This window comes from Strigops habroptila, chromosome 5 (genome assembly GCF_004027225.2).
Source record: "Strigops habroptila isolate Jane chromosome 5, bStrHab1.2.pri, whole genome shotgun sequence".
In the NCBI taxonomy this organism is placed as follows: Eukaryota; Metazoa; Chordata; class Aves; order Psittaciformes; family Psittacidae; genus Strigops; species Strigops habroptila.
In genome coordinates, this window is record NC_044281.2 from 16,922,646 (window position 1) to 16,939,062 (window position 16,417).

General features: G+C 39.1%; 1 protein-coding gene across 1 annotated transcript in view; it reads left to right on the top strand.

The window, feature by feature from the left end:
* Window positions 1–16,417, top strand: part of TTN (titin) — a 253,250-nt gene that overhangs the window by 172,585 nt on the left and 64,248 nt on the right. Inside the window, exons 174-200 of the mRNA XM_030485587.1 lie at window positions 66–350; window positions 443–736; window positions 1,127–1,426; window positions 1,533–1,841; window positions 1,934–2,124; window positions 2,639–3,068; window positions 3,571–3,879; window positions 5,046–5,194; window positions 5,286–5,318; window positions 5,431–5,560; window positions 5,661–5,960; window positions 6,048–6,365; window positions 6,455–6,751; window positions 6,852–7,151; window positions 7,844–8,158; window positions 8,255–8,403; window positions 11,751–11,901; window positions 11,990–12,271; window positions 12,353–12,655; window positions 12,746–13,048; window positions 13,166–13,447; window positions 13,882–14,181; window positions 14,286–14,588; window positions 14,703–15,011; window positions 15,100–15,381; window positions 15,612–15,911; window positions 16,059–16,352. Of these exons, the coding sequence (XP_030341447.1) occupies window positions 66–350; window positions 443–736; window positions 1,127–1,426; window positions 1,533–1,841; window positions 1,934–2,124; window positions 2,639–3,068; window positions 3,571–3,879; window positions 5,046–5,194; window positions 5,286–5,318; window positions 5,431–5,560; window positions 5,661–5,960; window positions 6,048–6,365; window positions 6,455–6,751; window positions 6,852–7,151; window positions 7,844–8,158; window positions 8,255–8,403; window positions 11,751–11,901; window positions 11,990–12,271; window positions 12,353–12,655; window positions 12,746–13,048; window positions 13,166–13,447; window positions 13,882–14,181; window positions 14,286–14,588; window positions 14,703–15,011; window positions 15,100–15,381; window positions 15,612–15,911; window positions 16,059–16,352 (7,218 nt within the window). The remainder of the gene's footprint in view (window positions 1–65; window positions 351–442; window positions 737–1,126; window positions 1,427–1,532; window positions 1,842–1,933; window positions 2,125–2,638; window positions 3,069–3,570; window positions 3,880–5,045; window positions 5,195–5,285; window positions 5,319–5,430; window positions 5,561–5,660; window positions 5,961–6,047; window positions 6,366–6,454; window positions 6,752–6,851; window positions 7,152–7,843; window positions 8,159–8,254; window positions 8,404–11,750; window positions 11,902–11,989; window positions 12,272–12,352; window positions 12,656–12,745; window positions 13,049–13,165; window positions 13,448–13,881; window positions 14,182–14,285; window positions 14,589–14,702; window positions 15,012–15,099; window positions 15,382–15,611; window positions 15,912–16,058; window positions 16,353–16,417) is intronic.

The following is a 16,417-nucleotide window of genomic DNA, read 5'->3' on the forward strand; positions in this document are numbered from 1 at the left end:
ACTGCTTAAAAGGTCCTTTTGAATGTCTCCTTTGAGCTAATGAACTGATTCTCTCTTTTCTGCAGAGCCTCCCACAGTTGAGCTGGATGTTTCTGTCAAAGCAGGCATTCAGGTCATGGCTGGACAAACTATTAGAATTCCTGCTACTGTGACAGGACGTCCTACTCCCACCATTATATGGGCTGTGGAAGAGGGTGAATTAGACAAAGATCGAGTTGTTATTGAAAATGTTGGCACAAAATCTGAGTTAACCATTAAGAATGCATTAAGAAAAGACCATGGAAGATACGTAATTACTGCTACCAATAGCAGCGGCTCCAAATCTGCAGGAACCAGAGTAGAAGTATTTGGTAAGAAGAAAAAAAAAAATCGATCAACTGAGCATTTCTTCTGGTGAGACAATCTTTGGGCTTTATGATGCTTGTTTGATTTTGTTTTTCAGATGTTCCTGGGCCAGTCCTTGACCTAAAGCCAGTCGTCACAAACAGAAAGATGTGTTTGCTAAACTGGTCTGATCCTGAAGATGATGGCGGCAGTGATATCACAGGCTTTATTGTTGAGCGGAAGGATGCCAAAATGCATACGTGGAGACTAGCTGTAGACACAGAGAGATCTAAATGTGATATAACAGGTCTAGTTGAAGGGCAAGAATATAAATTCCGTGTTAGTGCCAAGAACAAGTTTGGTACTGGTCCACCTGTTGAAATAGGACCTATTCTTGCAGTTGATCCATTAGGTAAGATAACTAATTTTATGTGGGTTTTAAGCAATTTTTAATTGTAGGTTAATAAACCAGTATTATTTTTGTGGATTCCTTTCTATCCGGAAAGTGTATTTACTTTTCTACTGGTTGAGACATTTGCGTTAGATTAATGACTTCAGTCAGATCCCTGCGTCAGTTCTGTAAAACTACTATGTTTCTTTATGTAACAAAATACTGATGTCTACTGAGACAGTATTTGTTACCTTTTTATCCGCATACATGAGAACCTTTATCCATAACCATACTCAGATATTTTGCATACAGAAACTATGGCTTTAAAAAGCCAGAGCTACTGTATTTGTATGATTAAAAATTCTCTGATTTTTAAACGTTTTTTTCATTATGATTTATCCATGTTAATAGGTCCTCCGACAGCACCTGAGAGGTTTATGTACACAGAGAGGACAAAGTCAAGCATTACACTTGATTGGAAACCTCCACGCAGTGATGGTGGTAGTCCAGTCTTAGGATATATTGTTGAGAAGAGGAGACATGATTCAAAAGACTTTGAAAGAGTTAATGCAAGGCTCTGTCCAACAACATCTCTTCTTGTTGATAAACTTGACGAACTTCATATGTATGAATTCCGTGTCAAAGCTGTCAATGCTATTGGAGAAAGTGAACCATCACTGCCTCTCAATGTAGTTATACAAGATGATGAAGGTATATCTGCTTTAAAGAAATCCATACAAACATCTCCAGAAAACTGCAAGGCAATTTCTCTGTTTTATCTCCACCTTCAATCTGCCATTTTTCTTCTTGTTTTCAGTACCTCCAACTGTTACATTACGCTTGGCAGTGAGAGGAGATACTATCAAAGTGAAGGCAGGAGAACCAGTTAATATTCCTGCTGATGTGACAGGTCTGCCAATGCCAAAGATTGAATGGGACAAGAATGAAGTTTTAATTGACCAAACATCCAGTGCACTTAAGATAACCAAGGAAGAAGTATCTAGAAGTGAGGCAAAAACTGAGCTTATCATGCCTGCAGCAGTGAGGGCTGATAAAGGCACTTACACTGTGAGAGCTTCCAATCGTCTTGGCACTGCATTTCGCAATGCGCATGTTGAAGTGTATGGTAAGGATGCAACATTTTTAATAAAATGACAGCTAATAGAATTTGTTTGCCTTTTTCTTAATGTGATTCTATGCTCTGTTGCTTTCATACAGATCGTCCTTCTCCACCAAGAAATCTTACTGTTTCTGACATTAAAGCAGAATCATGTTATTTAACATGGGATGCACCTCTTGATAATGGTGGTAGTGAAATTACCCATTACATCATTGAGAAACGTGATGCTAGTAGGAAGAAAGCTGAGTGGGAAGAAGTCTCCAAAAGTGTTGTTGACAGAAGATTTGGGGTAATTTATAAAGTATCTTTATTACTTTTATATACTTTATATCTTTTATACTTTATTTTTATATCTTTTATATACTTTAGTATGCATTAAAAATAACAATAATGCACATCTAATGAAAACTGCTATTTGCAGATACCTGCTGATGCTCCATTTAGGCTCTAGAATCACTGGATGAATGTTGCCCATCTATGTCTGTGTGTTTTCCTCTTGTGACAGAGGAAAAATATTCTCTTTTGCTACTTAATCTCAGATGAATTTGGAAGACACCTTCCTCTCCATTTTTCAGCATTATTCACAGCTTTACCAACTGCAAAACCAAAACATTTTTGTTTAAGTTTGGTCCCATGCATGTGAAATAAGAATATCCCCAGGGCATTATATACAGCTGTGTAGTACATAAACACATCACTAAGATTCCAAGACATAATTTAAAGTGAAAACTGCTGCGTAACACCAAATTCATTTCAGTTTCTTCTGAAAGTAGCCAAGTATTGATTTAAATCTTATTTTTCAGGTATGGAATCTTGCAACAAATGAAAAATATCAATTTAGAGTCCGGGCTGTAAACAAATATGGAATAAGTGATGAATGCCTCTCAGAAAAAGTTGTTATTAAGGATCCCTATGGCCTTCCTGGACCCCCTGGAAAGCCAAAAATTTTAGATCGCACCAGATCATCAATGCTGGTGACTTGGGAGCCTCCTTTGAATGATGGTGGCAGCCCGATAACTGGCTATTGGTTGGAGAAGAGAGAGGTGGAAGGTGTCTACTGGTCACGTGTTAACAGGGCTCCAGTAACAAAGCCATCAGTAAAAGGTCTACAGTACAATGTGCTTCGTTTGGTTGAAGGTGTTGAATACCAGTTTAGAGTTATGGCTGAAAATCTTGCTGGAATTGGCCCTCCCAGTGAACCATCAGATCCTGCCTTAGCAGCAGATCCCATATGTAAGTATATAATTTGTATGACTATTTTAAAGGACTATATCACACCAGAACAAAATGTGCTGCTGTTATTTATATTGAATTTGGTGCAATTAATCCAGTGCTTTGTTTTCATTAAGCCAAAAAGAATATATTGACTCAAAGTAGTTTTCTGATTTGCTGTTTGTCAGCGTTTTGAAAATAATTAGCTTTAATTCAAATTTTGCCTCTTTTAAGAACCTTAAACTGTGATCATACCAGTGCAAACACTACCAAATGAACTTGAGATCAGAATCAAATTTTTATGTTATTGTTTTTCTTTATTGTTAAAGAGTTCAATTTTTATGTCTTGTACCTTAAGTATCCCTTAATAATATATTATATGTAATTAGTATGCATGTTCTAGGATTATACACTATGTATGCAGAAGAAAGTGAAAATACTTGCATTCTTCTAGAAAATATTCAGAAAAAGTGTATGCAGATATTAGCTCTCAGGTAATATTTACTTGCTCTTGTTTTACAAGTTGTTCCTGGTCCACCATCTTGCCCAGAGGTCAAAGACAAAACCAAATCATCTGTAGCTCTTGCATGGAAGCCTCCACAAAAGGATGGTGGCAGTCCTATAAAAGGGTATATTGTTGAAATGCAAGATGAAGGTAGTTCTGACTGGAAGAAGGTGAATGAAGGAGACAAACTCTTTCCTACTTGTGAATGTGTTATTCCCAACTTGAAAGAGCTCAGAAAATACCGATTTAGGGTGAAAGCTGTAAATGCTGCTGGAGAATCAGAACCAAGTCCTGCAACATCAGAAATACCTGTCCAAGATATTCTAGGTATGTGTTCTGGGAATTAATTTAGGTATTTAAGGTCCTACACCTGGGTCGGGGCAATCCCAGGCACAGCTACAGGTTGCGCAGAGAAGAGATTCAGAGCAGCCCTGCAGAAAAGGACTTGGGAGTGTTGGTTGACGAGAAGCTTAACATGACCCGGCAGTGTGCGCTTGCAGCCCAGAAAGCCAACCGTATCCTGGGCTGCGTCAAAAGCGTGACCAGCAGGTTGAAGGAGGTGATCCTGCCCCTCTACTCTGCTCTTGTGAGACCTCACTTGGCGTACTGCGTACAGTTCTGGTGTCCTCAACATAAAAAGGACATGGAGCTGTTGGAGCGAGTCCAGAGGAGGGCCACGAGGATGATAAGAGGGCTGGAGCACCTCCCATATGAAGACAGGCTGAGAGAGTTGGGGCTGTTCAGCCTGGAGAAGAGAAGGCTGCGTGGAGACCTCATAGCAGCCTTCCAGTATCTGAAGGGGGTCTACAAGGATGCTGGGGAGGGACTCTTCCTTAGGGACTGTAGTGGTAGGACAAGGAGTAATGGGTTCAAACTTAAACAGGGGAAGTTTAGATTAGATATAAGGAAGAAGTTCTTTACAGTGAGGGTGGTGAAGCACTGGAATGGGTTGCCCAGGGAGGTTGTGGATGCTCCATCCCTGGCGGTGTTCAAGGCCAGATTGGACAGAGCCTTGAGCCACGTGGTTTAGGGCAAGGTGTCCCTGCCCATGGCAGGGGGGTTGGAACTAGATGATCTTAAGGTCCTTTCCAACCCTTACGATTCTATGATTCTATTTACACCTAAATGCCACCTACTGCTGTGAATGTCCAAGGAGGTTACCAACAAAGCTAAAGTCAAAACAGAGCAATTATGCAAAAATATAACAAAAGATTGACAAGCATTTTTGAAAGTGTCATGATGACCATTACCAGGGCAGGATCCATTAGAAAACTGATGAGCACCTCGGTCATACCAAGGAAATAATGTGTATTTTATAAAGAAATGACTACCACAAATTTTTCTATTCGTCAATTTCCCAGATTCCTTTTTACCCACCCAATCTTTCTTTCATAGACCTGCATTCTGCATGTTTATGTGGGGTTTTAGATCAGTGCTGGCAGAAACTTACTTTCAGTATCTCTTAAAATTTATATATTTAAATATTTTTGCAGAGGAACCAGAAATCTTCCTTGATATTGGAGCACAGGATTTCCTCTCTTGTCGTGCTGGCACAACAATTAAAATCCCAGCTATTATCAAGGGTCGTCCAGTTCCAAAAACATTTTGGGAGTTTGAAGGAAAAGCAAAGACAACAGCAAAGGTTAGTAAAAGAAAAAGCTTATTTCTACATGTGTTTCTAGACATTTAAACCTGTCCCCTTTTATGTTTACATCATTTTGTTTTGTTTATAGGAGGGTGGCCATAATATACCTGAAGAAGCTCAGGTAAAGCAAATAATTTTTGTAACATTGTTGCATTTTGAAATGTTGTGTTGTAGCATTTTTCAAACAGAAGTATTTAAAGTGGATCTATAACTTCACTTTCTATAATGCACAGGTGGAAGCAACTGATACACGTTCAGCGATTATCATCCCTGAGTGCAACAGAAGTCATTCTGGACGATACAGTATTACAGCAAAGAACAAAGCAGGACAAAAAACCGTGCATGTCAGAGTCAATGTGCTTGGTATGTCTTACAGACATTGAAGTATTTGGATACTAGATTTTAGTCTTATTTTTCTACATACTTCTGTAAAATTTTTTCTATTGTGCTTTCATCTTAACAGATGTCCCAGGTCCACCAAAAGACCTAAAAGTAAGTGATATCACAAGAGGTAGTTGTAAACTTTCATGGAAGATGCCAGATGATGATGGTGGAGATAGAATCAGAGGCTATGTTATAGAGAAAAGAACTATTGATGGGAAGGCCTGGACTAAAGTCAATGCAAACTGTGGAAGTACTTCCTTTGTTGTACCTGATCTCATATCTGGCCAAGAGTATTTCTTCCGGGTACGTGCAGAAAACCGTTTTGGTGTTGGCCCTCCTGCAGAAACCATTCAACGGACCACAGCCAGGGATCCAATCCGTAAGTAAAGTCAAAGTTGAACAAATTCTTTAAAATCAAACGGCACTGTATGGTGGATTTATTCACATTTTTGTTTTGTTTGTGAAGATCCTCCTGATCCACCTATTAAACTAAAGATTGGCCTTGTAACCAAGAACACAGTGAGCTTAACATGGAAACCACCAAAGAATGATGGTGGGGCTCCTGTTACACATTATAATGTTGAATGTCTCCGCTGGGATCGTACGGGAGAAGTGAAAGAGACTTGGAAGCAATGCAACAGACGTGACGTGGAAGAAACAAAGTTTACTGTTGAGGATCTTGTAGAAGGTGGAGAATATGAATTCAGAGTCAAAGCTGTAAATATAGCAGGTCCCAGTAGGCCTTCGGCCACTGTTGGCCCACTTGTTGTCAAAGACCAGACATGTAAGTACTAACTGATACCGGCAAATACAAATTCCATTTTAAAATTGAGAAGTATTTTTGTATGTTAATTTTTTCAATGTTTTGTGTAGGCCCACCATCTATCGAACTCAAAGAATTCATGGAGGTTGAAGAAGGAACAGATGTTAACATTGTGGCCAAGATAAAGGGTGTACCCTTCCCCACGTTAACATGGCTAAAAGCTTCTCCAAAGAAACCGGATGACAAAACACCAGTGATGTATGATCAACATGTCAACAAGATTGTTGGTGAAGATAGTTGCACTTTATTAATTCAACAGTCTCGCAGAAATGATACAGGCTTATATACTATAACAGCTGTAAATAATCTGGGAACTGCTTCAAAGGAGATGAGACTAAACGTTCTGGGTAGGTATCAAGAACTCTTGTGCACTGCATCAATTTATAGCATTCATGTGTTACTTAATAGCATTTTAATTAATTCTTCTTTCTAAATTGTGTCTTTTAGGTCGTCCTGGACCTCCAGTGGGACCTATTAAATTTGAATCCATTTTGGCTGATAAAATGACAATATCATGGCTTCCTCCATTAGATGATGGTGGTTCTAAGATTACAAACTATGTTATAGAGAAAAAAGAAGCAAATAGGAGGACATGGGTACCTGTTACTAATGAGCCTAAGGAATGTTTATTCACTGTTCCCAAGTTGATGGAAGGCCATGAATATGTGTTCCGCATTATGGCACAAAACAAATATGGTATTGGAGAACCTTTGGATAGTGAACCAGAAACAGCACGAAACCTTTTCAGTAAGTACAAAATGCTTTCAAATTATGTCAGTTGTTTTTGTATGCTGTTATGTGTACAGCATCTGTTAAATACCACTACTACTTTTCTCTCTTCACGTAAATAGATTTTCTAGAATAGTTTGAAGAGTTTTAGCATTAGTAGTTAGTTCTTAAAAGCACATGTAGTACTTAAGAATGCTTTTTTCCCTCATTGTTATATATTAAAATGCAAAGTCAAACTTTTTTAAGGTTTTAATATATGAATAAGGATTTATCTGTCAAGATTCAGGTCATTCTGTTTTATTTGAAGCATTTTTGACATCATAGATCAGGAAAAGTCAATTTCCTGCCTTCAGTTTTGAAAGATAAATTAGGTAGAGTAGCTCTGATGTAGAAGGAATATTAGGCTTGCACTAGAAAATCATTCTTAAACATCCAAGGTTAGGCTTAGCAGTGAAATTAGGTAGATCCAGTAAGGCAAAATAAACAAGTTTTTTCACAGTCATAATTTGAAGGGGAGATATTTTATGTTTCACAGAAGTATATGTGCCTGAGCAGGGATGGGAAGGTGAGATGGCAGGTGTCTCATGCAGATAGATAACTGCCTAATGCAACTGTGACCATGTGAGTGCATGGCTCTTTTTTGCACTCTAGCTATTTCCATGTTTCTTTAGTGTTTTTTTTTACAAGCTATGTGTCATTTTTTCACCCAGCTGTTCCTGGACCTTGTGACAAGCCAACAGTTAGCAGTATAACACGTGACTCAATGACCGTAAACTGGGAAGAACCAGAACACGATGGTGGCTCTCCTATTACTGGTTACTGGTTGGAGCGCAAAGAGACTAGTGGAAAGAGATGGACCAGGGTTAATCGTGATCCTATCAAACCTATGACGCTAGGAGTTTCATACAAAGTTACAGGTCTTATTGAAGGCTCGGAATATCAGTTCCGTGTTTCAGCTATCAATGCAGCTGGTGTTGGTCCACCAAGCATGCCATCTGATCCAGCAGTTGCTAGAGATCCTATTGGTAAGTATTCCAGATTCCTATTTTTGAATGTGAAAATATTCATATAAGAACATAGAACATATTGTTATGCTGTAATGGTATAATGATATTTTTCAGCCCCACCTGGCCCTCCTATTCCAAAAGTTACTGATTGGACAAAGTCTTCTGTGGACTTGGAATGGTCTCCACCACTAAAGGATGGTGGTTCCAGGGTCACTGGCTACATTGTTGAGTATAAAGAGGAAGGAAAGGAAGAATGGGAACGAGTAGGTAGAAAAATATTGCAGTATCTGCATTTATTTTCTCCATGTGTCTATCAAAATAAATCGCTCAAAAATATATTTTTACATATTTTCACTATGCAAGTTATTTTCTAAAAGTTCGTATCTTTGCACCATAATTATCTTCATATGTTTAAAACATAAGACCAACTGTAAAAGTCAGTAATTCCCCCTTCACAACATCAAGTTAATTTTGCAGTTTCCTAAACTTAGAAATTTTAAATTTCTGTGTAAAGATGTGAGAAAATAAGTAGGTAATTGTGATAGAAGAACAGAAGACAAGACCAAGTCAGAACTGGCACAAAAGTAAGTCTCACTGGTATCAGACTGTACCAAATCATTTGCAATTACGATGTCCCTATATTTTCCTATATTTTCAATAAATGTAGAATGGTTGGGTTAGAAGCGACCTTAAAGATCATCTAGTAACAACTCCCCCACCATGGTCAGGAACTGGTTTGGTTTGTTTGGGATTTTTTTTAATAGTTCATTACTGAAATATTTTTTCAATAATACACTACCAATTTTTTCTTTTTTTTTTTTTTTTATTATTTTTTTAAATCACAGAACAGTTTGGGTTGGAAGGGACATTAAAGATCATCTAGTTCCAACCCCGCTGCCATTGGCAAGGACACCTTCCACTAGACCAGGTAGCTCAATGCCCCATCCAACCTGGCCCTAAACACAACCGGTTTTACCAACTTCTCTGGACAACCCGTTCCAGTGCCTCACCACCCTCATAGTAAAGAACTTTTTCCAAATATCTGATCTAAATCTACCCTCTTTCAGTTTAAAGGCATTATCCCTTGTCCTATCACTACATGCCCTTGTAAAAAGTCCCTCTCCAGATTTCCTGTAGGCCTCCTTTAGGTATTGGAAGGCTGTTATAAGGTCTCCCTGGAGCCTTCTCTTCTCCAGGCTGAACAAGCCCAACTCTCAGCCTGTCTTCATAAGAGAGGTGCTCCGGCTGTCTGATCATCTTCATGGTCCTCCTCTGGACTTGTTTGAGCAGGTCCACATCCCCCTTGTGTTGGGGGCCCCAGAGCTGAACACAGTACTGCAGGTGGGGTCTCACCAGAGCAAAGAGGGAGAATCCTCTCCCTTGACCTGCTGGCCATACTCGTTTTCATGCAGCCCAGCCTACAGTTTGCTTTCTGGGCTGCGAGCAGACACTGCTGGCTCATGATGACCTTCTCATCAATCAACACCCCCAAGTCCTCCTCAGGGCTGCTCTCAATCCATTCTCCACCCATCCTGTAGTTGTGCTTGGGATTGCTCCAACCCAGGTGTAGGACCTTGCACTTGGTCTTGTTGAACTTCATGAGGTTTGTGCTAGCCCACCTCTCAAGCGTGTCAAGGTCCCTCTGGCATCCCTTCCCTCCAGTGTGTCAACCACACCACACAGCTTTGGTGTCATCGGCAAACCTCCTGAGGTGCACTTAATCCCACTGTCCATGTCACCAACAAAGATGATGAACAGCACCAGTCCCAGTACTGATCCCTGAGGAATGCTACTCATCAGTGGTCTCCACTTGGACACTGAGCCATTGACCACAACTCTCTGAGTGTGGTCATCCAGCTGATTCCTTATCCACTGAGTGGTCCATCTGAAAAATCCATGACTCTCCAATTTAGAGACAAGTATGCTGCACAGAACAGTGTCAAATGCCTTGCACAAGTCCAGGTAGATGATGTCAGTTGCTCTTCCCTTATCCACCAATGCTGTGGCCCCATCATAGTAGGCTACCAAATTTGTCGGGCACAATTTGCCTTTAGTGAAACCATGTTGGCTGTCACCAATCGCCCCCTTATTGTCCATGTGCCTTAGCATAGTTTTCAGGAGGATCGCTCCGTGATTTTGATAGGCACAGAGGTGAGACTGACTGACCTGTAATTCCCTGGGTATTCCTTTTTTCCCCATTTTAAAAAAGGGGTTATGTTTTCCCTTTTCCAGTCAGCAGGAACTTCACCAGACTACCATAACTTCTCAAATATAATAGATAATGGCTTGGCAAATACATCCACCAGTTCTGTCAGGACCCGCAGATGCATCTCATCAGGTCCCATGGACTTGTGCACCTTCAGGTTCTTTAGATGACCTCAAACCTTATCTCCTACAGCAGGGTTCTTCATTCCCTCAGTCCCTGCCCTTGCCTTCTGTGACTTGGGCAGTGTGGCTGGAGCTCTTGCCTGTGAAGACTGAGGCAAAAAAGTCCTGAGTACCTCAGCCTTCACCATATCCTGGATGACCAGGTCTCCTGTTTCCTTCCTGAGGGTGCCCATGTTTTCCCTCATCTTCCTTTTATCCTCAATGTGTCTATAGAAGCTTTTCTTGTTGCCCATAATGTCCTTGGCCAGATTGAGTTCTGTTAGGACTTTAGCTTTCCTAACCTGATACCTGGCAGCTCTAACTATTTCTTTACATTCCTCCCCGGCTACCTGTCCTTGCTTCCACCCTCTGTAGGCTTCCTTTTTGTATTTGAGTTTGCCCTAGAGCTCCTTGTTCATCCATGAAGGCCTCCTGGTGTTCCTGCCTGACTTCCTCTTTGTCAGGATGCATTGCTCCTGAGCTTGGACGATGTGATCCTTGAATATTATCCAGCTTTCCTGGGCTCCTCTTCCCTCCAGGGTTTTATCCCATGGAAGTCCACCAAGCAGAACCCTAAAGAGGCTGAAGTCCGCTCTCCTGAAGTCCAGGGTAGCGAGCTTATTGTGCACTCTCCTTGCCGCCCTAAGAATCTCAAACTCTATGGTCACTGCAGCCAAGGCTGCCCTTCAGCTTCACATTCCCCACCAGCCCCTCCCTGTTAGTGAGGACAAGGTCCAGCATAGCCCCCCTCCTTGTTGGTTCCTCTGCATTACTTAAAATTTAACTGATTCATATCTTGGCTATTTTTTGTATCTCCATAAACATTTGGGTGCATTTTAAGTAATACCTAAATTTCCTGCACTATTTCCAGGCTTCATATTGGTGTTTAAAAAGAACAAAGAATATTTTTTTTTTTTTTTTTTTTTGCCACTGCCATCTACATGAATTTATTTGTCCAAAATTACAGGTAATTATTCTGAGTCCATGGACTATTGTAAGTGCTGTAACATCCTTGTCTGTTAGAATTATCAAAAAAGTGAATCTTCAAATTAGCCTGTATGTCTATGTCCTGCATTCCTGTACACAGATTCTGAAGAATTCTATGTGAGCTAGATCCACATACGCTTAAGACTGTCTTGTGCTTGTAAATCTGAAACAACTTCTGGTCTAAGATTTGCTTCAAACATCACAAACAAATTGATGATACCTTGATGTTAGCTGATGTTATAATATTTTCTTCCAGGTAAAAGATAAAGAAATTAGAGGAACAAAGTTCGTTGTGGCAGGATTAAAAGAAGGATGTTTTTACAAATTTAGAGTTAGAGCAGTGAATGCTGCTGGCATCGGAGAGCCTGGAGAAGTTACAGACATTATTGAAATGAAGGACAGAATTGGTATTTATCATTTATATTTACATTTTCAGTACCTTTAAATCAAAGTCAGAAAAAGATTTCATTGAATTTTTTTCTTCACCTCCCACAGTGGCTCCTGATATTAATTTGGATGCAAGTGTCAGGGACAGAATTGTTGTTCATGCTGGAGGAGTAATTCGAATCATAGCATATGTCTCAGGAAAACCACCTCCAACAGTGACTTGGAGTAGGGATGACCGAGCTTTACCAGAAGAAGCCAAAATTGAAGAAACAGCTATTAGTTCTTCTTTGGTTATCAAGAATTGCAAGAGGAGCCATCAGGGTCTATACACTTTACTTGCTAAAAATGCTGGTGGTGAGCGGAAGAAGACTATTATTGTTGACGTGCTAGGTAAATAGCAACTTCATCCTTGTGAACAAGTAAAATTTCATAACATTCAGCACCTGTGCTTAAATACTTCTTTACTTTCAGATGTGCCAGGCCCAGTTGGAATGCCGTTCCTTACTGAGAACCTGACCAGTGACTCTTGCAAATTGACATGGTTTACTCCAGAAGATGATGGTGGTTCTCCTATTACCAACTATATAATTGAAAAACGTGAATCTGACCATAGAGCTTGGACTCCAGTAAGCTACACAGTTACAAGACAGAATGCTACTGTTCAGGGACTCACTGAAGGGAAAGCTTACTTTTTCCGAATTGCAGCTGAAAATATAATTGGCATGGGTCCATTCACAGAGACAATCAAAGAAATTGTTATTAGATCTCCAATAAGTAAGTATATTTTCAGATTTGGATTACTGTCATATGAAATGAATATGCAGAAAAGTGCATTTACTGTATTTTCTTTTTGTTTGTCCACAGCTGTTCCTGACCGTCCAGAAGACCTGGAAGTAAAAGCAGTTACCAAGAACTCTGTTACATTAACTTGGAATCCTCCAAAATACGATGGAGGCTCAGAAATCACCATGTATGTTCTAGAGAGCCGTCTCATTGGAAAAGAAAAATTCCACAAAGTTACAAAGGAGAAAATGCTTGATAGGAAATACACTGTAGAAGGCTTGAAAGAGGGTGACACCTATGAGTATCGTGTGAGTGCTTGCAATGTTGTGGGGCAAGGCAAACCATCATTTTGCACAAAACCAATTACCTGCAAGGATGAAATTGGTATGTATCATTGTCACATTTCTTTTAAAAACAGCAATTACGTTTACTGATTCCTTACTTTTTCTTACTAATATTGCTGACATTTGTGGGCACTGTGGTTTTAATATCATCTTTCAGCTCCTCCATCACTTGACCTTGACTTCAGAGACAAGCTTATTGTTCGGGTTGGTGAAGCTTTCAGCCTGACTGGACGTTACTCAGGCAAGCCCACACCAAAGGTTACTTGGGTAAAGGATGATATTGTTGTAAAAGAAGATGACCGTACAAAGATCAGGACAACTCCTACAACTCTTTGCTTGGGGATAGTAAAATCTGTCCGTGAAGACTCAGGCAAATATTGTGTTACTGTGGAGAACAGCACAGGATCAAGAAAAGGATTTTGTCAAGTTAATGTTGTTGGTAGGTTTTACTGAACAACAGTATGGCCTATGATTTTTAGTAGTAATTAGCATTCATTGAATTATATAAAATGTAAATATTAAAATGTGTTCTTTATTACAATAATGTTATTAACTGTGTTCTCATTTATACTGAAATACTATTTATTAATTTAGAGTACATAGTTAACTCTGGATTAAGTTATTTAGCATGAATAATTTAATGTCTTTACATGCATTCAAAGAATGTCAACACTGCAGAAAATGTCAACCAAGGAATTAAGTCCAGTAAGTCAAACACGTATTAAAAAGGAATAGTTTTGAGGTGTTGATTCCTTATTAAAACTGTGATGCCATGTTTCTACTTTCATAATATATTTACTGTATCAACACTGTTTAATCTGTCTTACATGATTCCTATAAAAGCATGGGTATGCTTTATTTTTTCTTAAACAGATCGCCCATCACCTCCGGTAGGCCCAGTTATATTTGATGAAGTTCATAAAGATCATATGATAGTTTCCTGGAAACCTCCATTAGATGATGGAGGCAGTGAAATTACAAATTACATTGTTGAGAAGAAGGATACACACAGAGACTTGTGGATGCCAGTTACATCTGCTACAGTAAAGACAACATGCAAAATTCCTAAGCTGCTTGAAGGAAGAGAATATCAAATTCGAATTTATGCTGAAAATCTTTATGGCATAAGTGATCCACTCATCTCTGATGAGATGAAAGCCAAGGACCGTTTCCGTATGTTATTCATTTTCAATCCTACTTTGATACTTTAATCTTTACTCTGTTTGTAGAGCTCATAAAATATTTATCTTTTTTTTGTTTTTTCTTTTTTTTCCCAGGTGTTCCAGATGCACCTGAGCAACCAATCGTTAAGGATGTTACCAAAGACTCTGCAGTAGTGGTTTGGAATAAACCATATGATGGAGGCAAGCCAATAACAAACTATATTGTAGAAAAGAAGGAAACAATGGCTCCAAGATGGGTCAGACTTACCAAAGACCCAATTTTCCCCAGTACTCAGTTCAAAGTACCTGACCTCCTTGAAGGCTGTCAATATGAATTCCGTGTTTCAGCAGAAAATGAAATCGGTGTTGGTGATCCTAGTCCACCATCAAAGCCGATTTTTGCTAGAGATCCAATTGGTAAAGTATTACACATCATTTCTCATTGAAATTTTAATGCACTCTTCATTTCCGTTAGAAAATAATTTTAATAGTTTCTTTATTTTCCTTTTTTTTTTTTTCTTTTTGGAACAGCAAAACCAAGTCCACCTATTAATCCAGAAGCAGTAGATAAAACGAAAAATTCAGTTGATTTATCTTGGCAACCACCACGTCATGATGGTAATGGCAAGATAATTGGCTACCTTGTTGAATATCAGAAGGTTGGAGACGAAGAATGGAAAAAGGCTAATCTTACAGCAGATTCTTGTCCTGAAACAAAATACAAAGTCACTGGCCTTACTGAGGGTTTGACCTATAAATTCAGGGTCAAGGCAGTCAATGCAGCAGGTGAATCTGAACCAGCCTATGTTCCTGATCCAGTAGAAGTAAAGGACAGACTTGGTGAGTTTAATAAAATCAGATAACTTTACTTAAGAAGAGATTTTTTCTTTCTTCATTATTTTCTAAAAACATATCATTTTGATTCCAGAACCTCCTGAGCTGATACTTGATGCTAACATGGCCCGAGAAAAGCATGTAAAAGCTGGAGATACCCTGAGACTTAGTGCTGTTATTAAAGGTGTTCCATTCCCTAAAGTTACATGGAAGAAAGAAGATCGTGAGGTCTCACCCAAAGCTGATATTGAGGTTACAGGAGTTGGCAGTAAGCTTGAAATTCGTAACACTGTTCATGAAGATGGTGGAATTTACTCCCTGACAGTTGAAAATCCAGCTGGTTCGAAGACTGTTTCAGTAAAAGTCGTGGTCTTAGGTAATCTTTTTGATGTTCCTTTTATAATGCATCTTTTCATTCTATAATTAGAGATTAAGAAATAATTAATTTCTGGAAAATATCAATAAACTGAGTTATAAGAAATGCACAGTAGAAAAAGGACTAAAAATTACATTATATATATTAATTTCTCTCGACATTTACTAAGTTTTGTAAAAAAATATTTTGGTTATCAAATAAATAACAGATTCAATTTTTGTCAATATTAGATAAGCCTGGTCCACCCAGAAATCTGCAAGTCAGTGAAGTTAGAAGTGATTCTTGCTATCTCACATGGATGGAACCAGAAGATGATGGTGGCTCTGTCATTACCAACTATGTGGTGGAAAGAAAAGATGTAGCTTCTGCACAGTGGGTTGCCATCTCATCATCCTCCAAGAAACGTAGTCACTTGGCTAAATATTTGATGGAAGGCATCCAGTATGTCTTCCGCGTTGCAGCTGAGAATCAGTATGGTAGAGGTCCATACGTGGAAACACTCAAGCCTATTAAAGCTATAGATCCACTGCGTAAGTGTTCGTTGGTTATATAATTTGTTTTGTTCATATTGTTCTTGGTAATTTTTGAGATTATCTTGTTGTTACTAATGTGAACGTTGCACACTGCTACCATAGATTAGCCATCCTAGTAACCATTTCTTTTTTGTCATTTAAAAGATCCTCCAGGGCCACCAAAGAATCTGCATCATGTAGATGTTGACAAGACTGAAGTTTCCCTTGTTTGGAATAAACCAGATCGTGATGGTGGTGCTGAGATAACTGGATATTTGGTGGAATATCAAGAAGATGGTGCAGATGAGTGGACAAAGTTCCAGACAGTCCCTATGCTAGACTGTGTTGTTACAGGCCTACAAAAAGGAAAAATATACAAATTCCGTGTGAAAGCTCAGAATATTGTTGGTCTTAGCCTTCCAGATACAACTATACCAATAGAGTGTCAAGAAAAACTGGGTAATTTTTAGTTTTTCATGTTTTTTCACTGATTATTTCTCTCTTTAAGCATTTCCCCTGAAAAG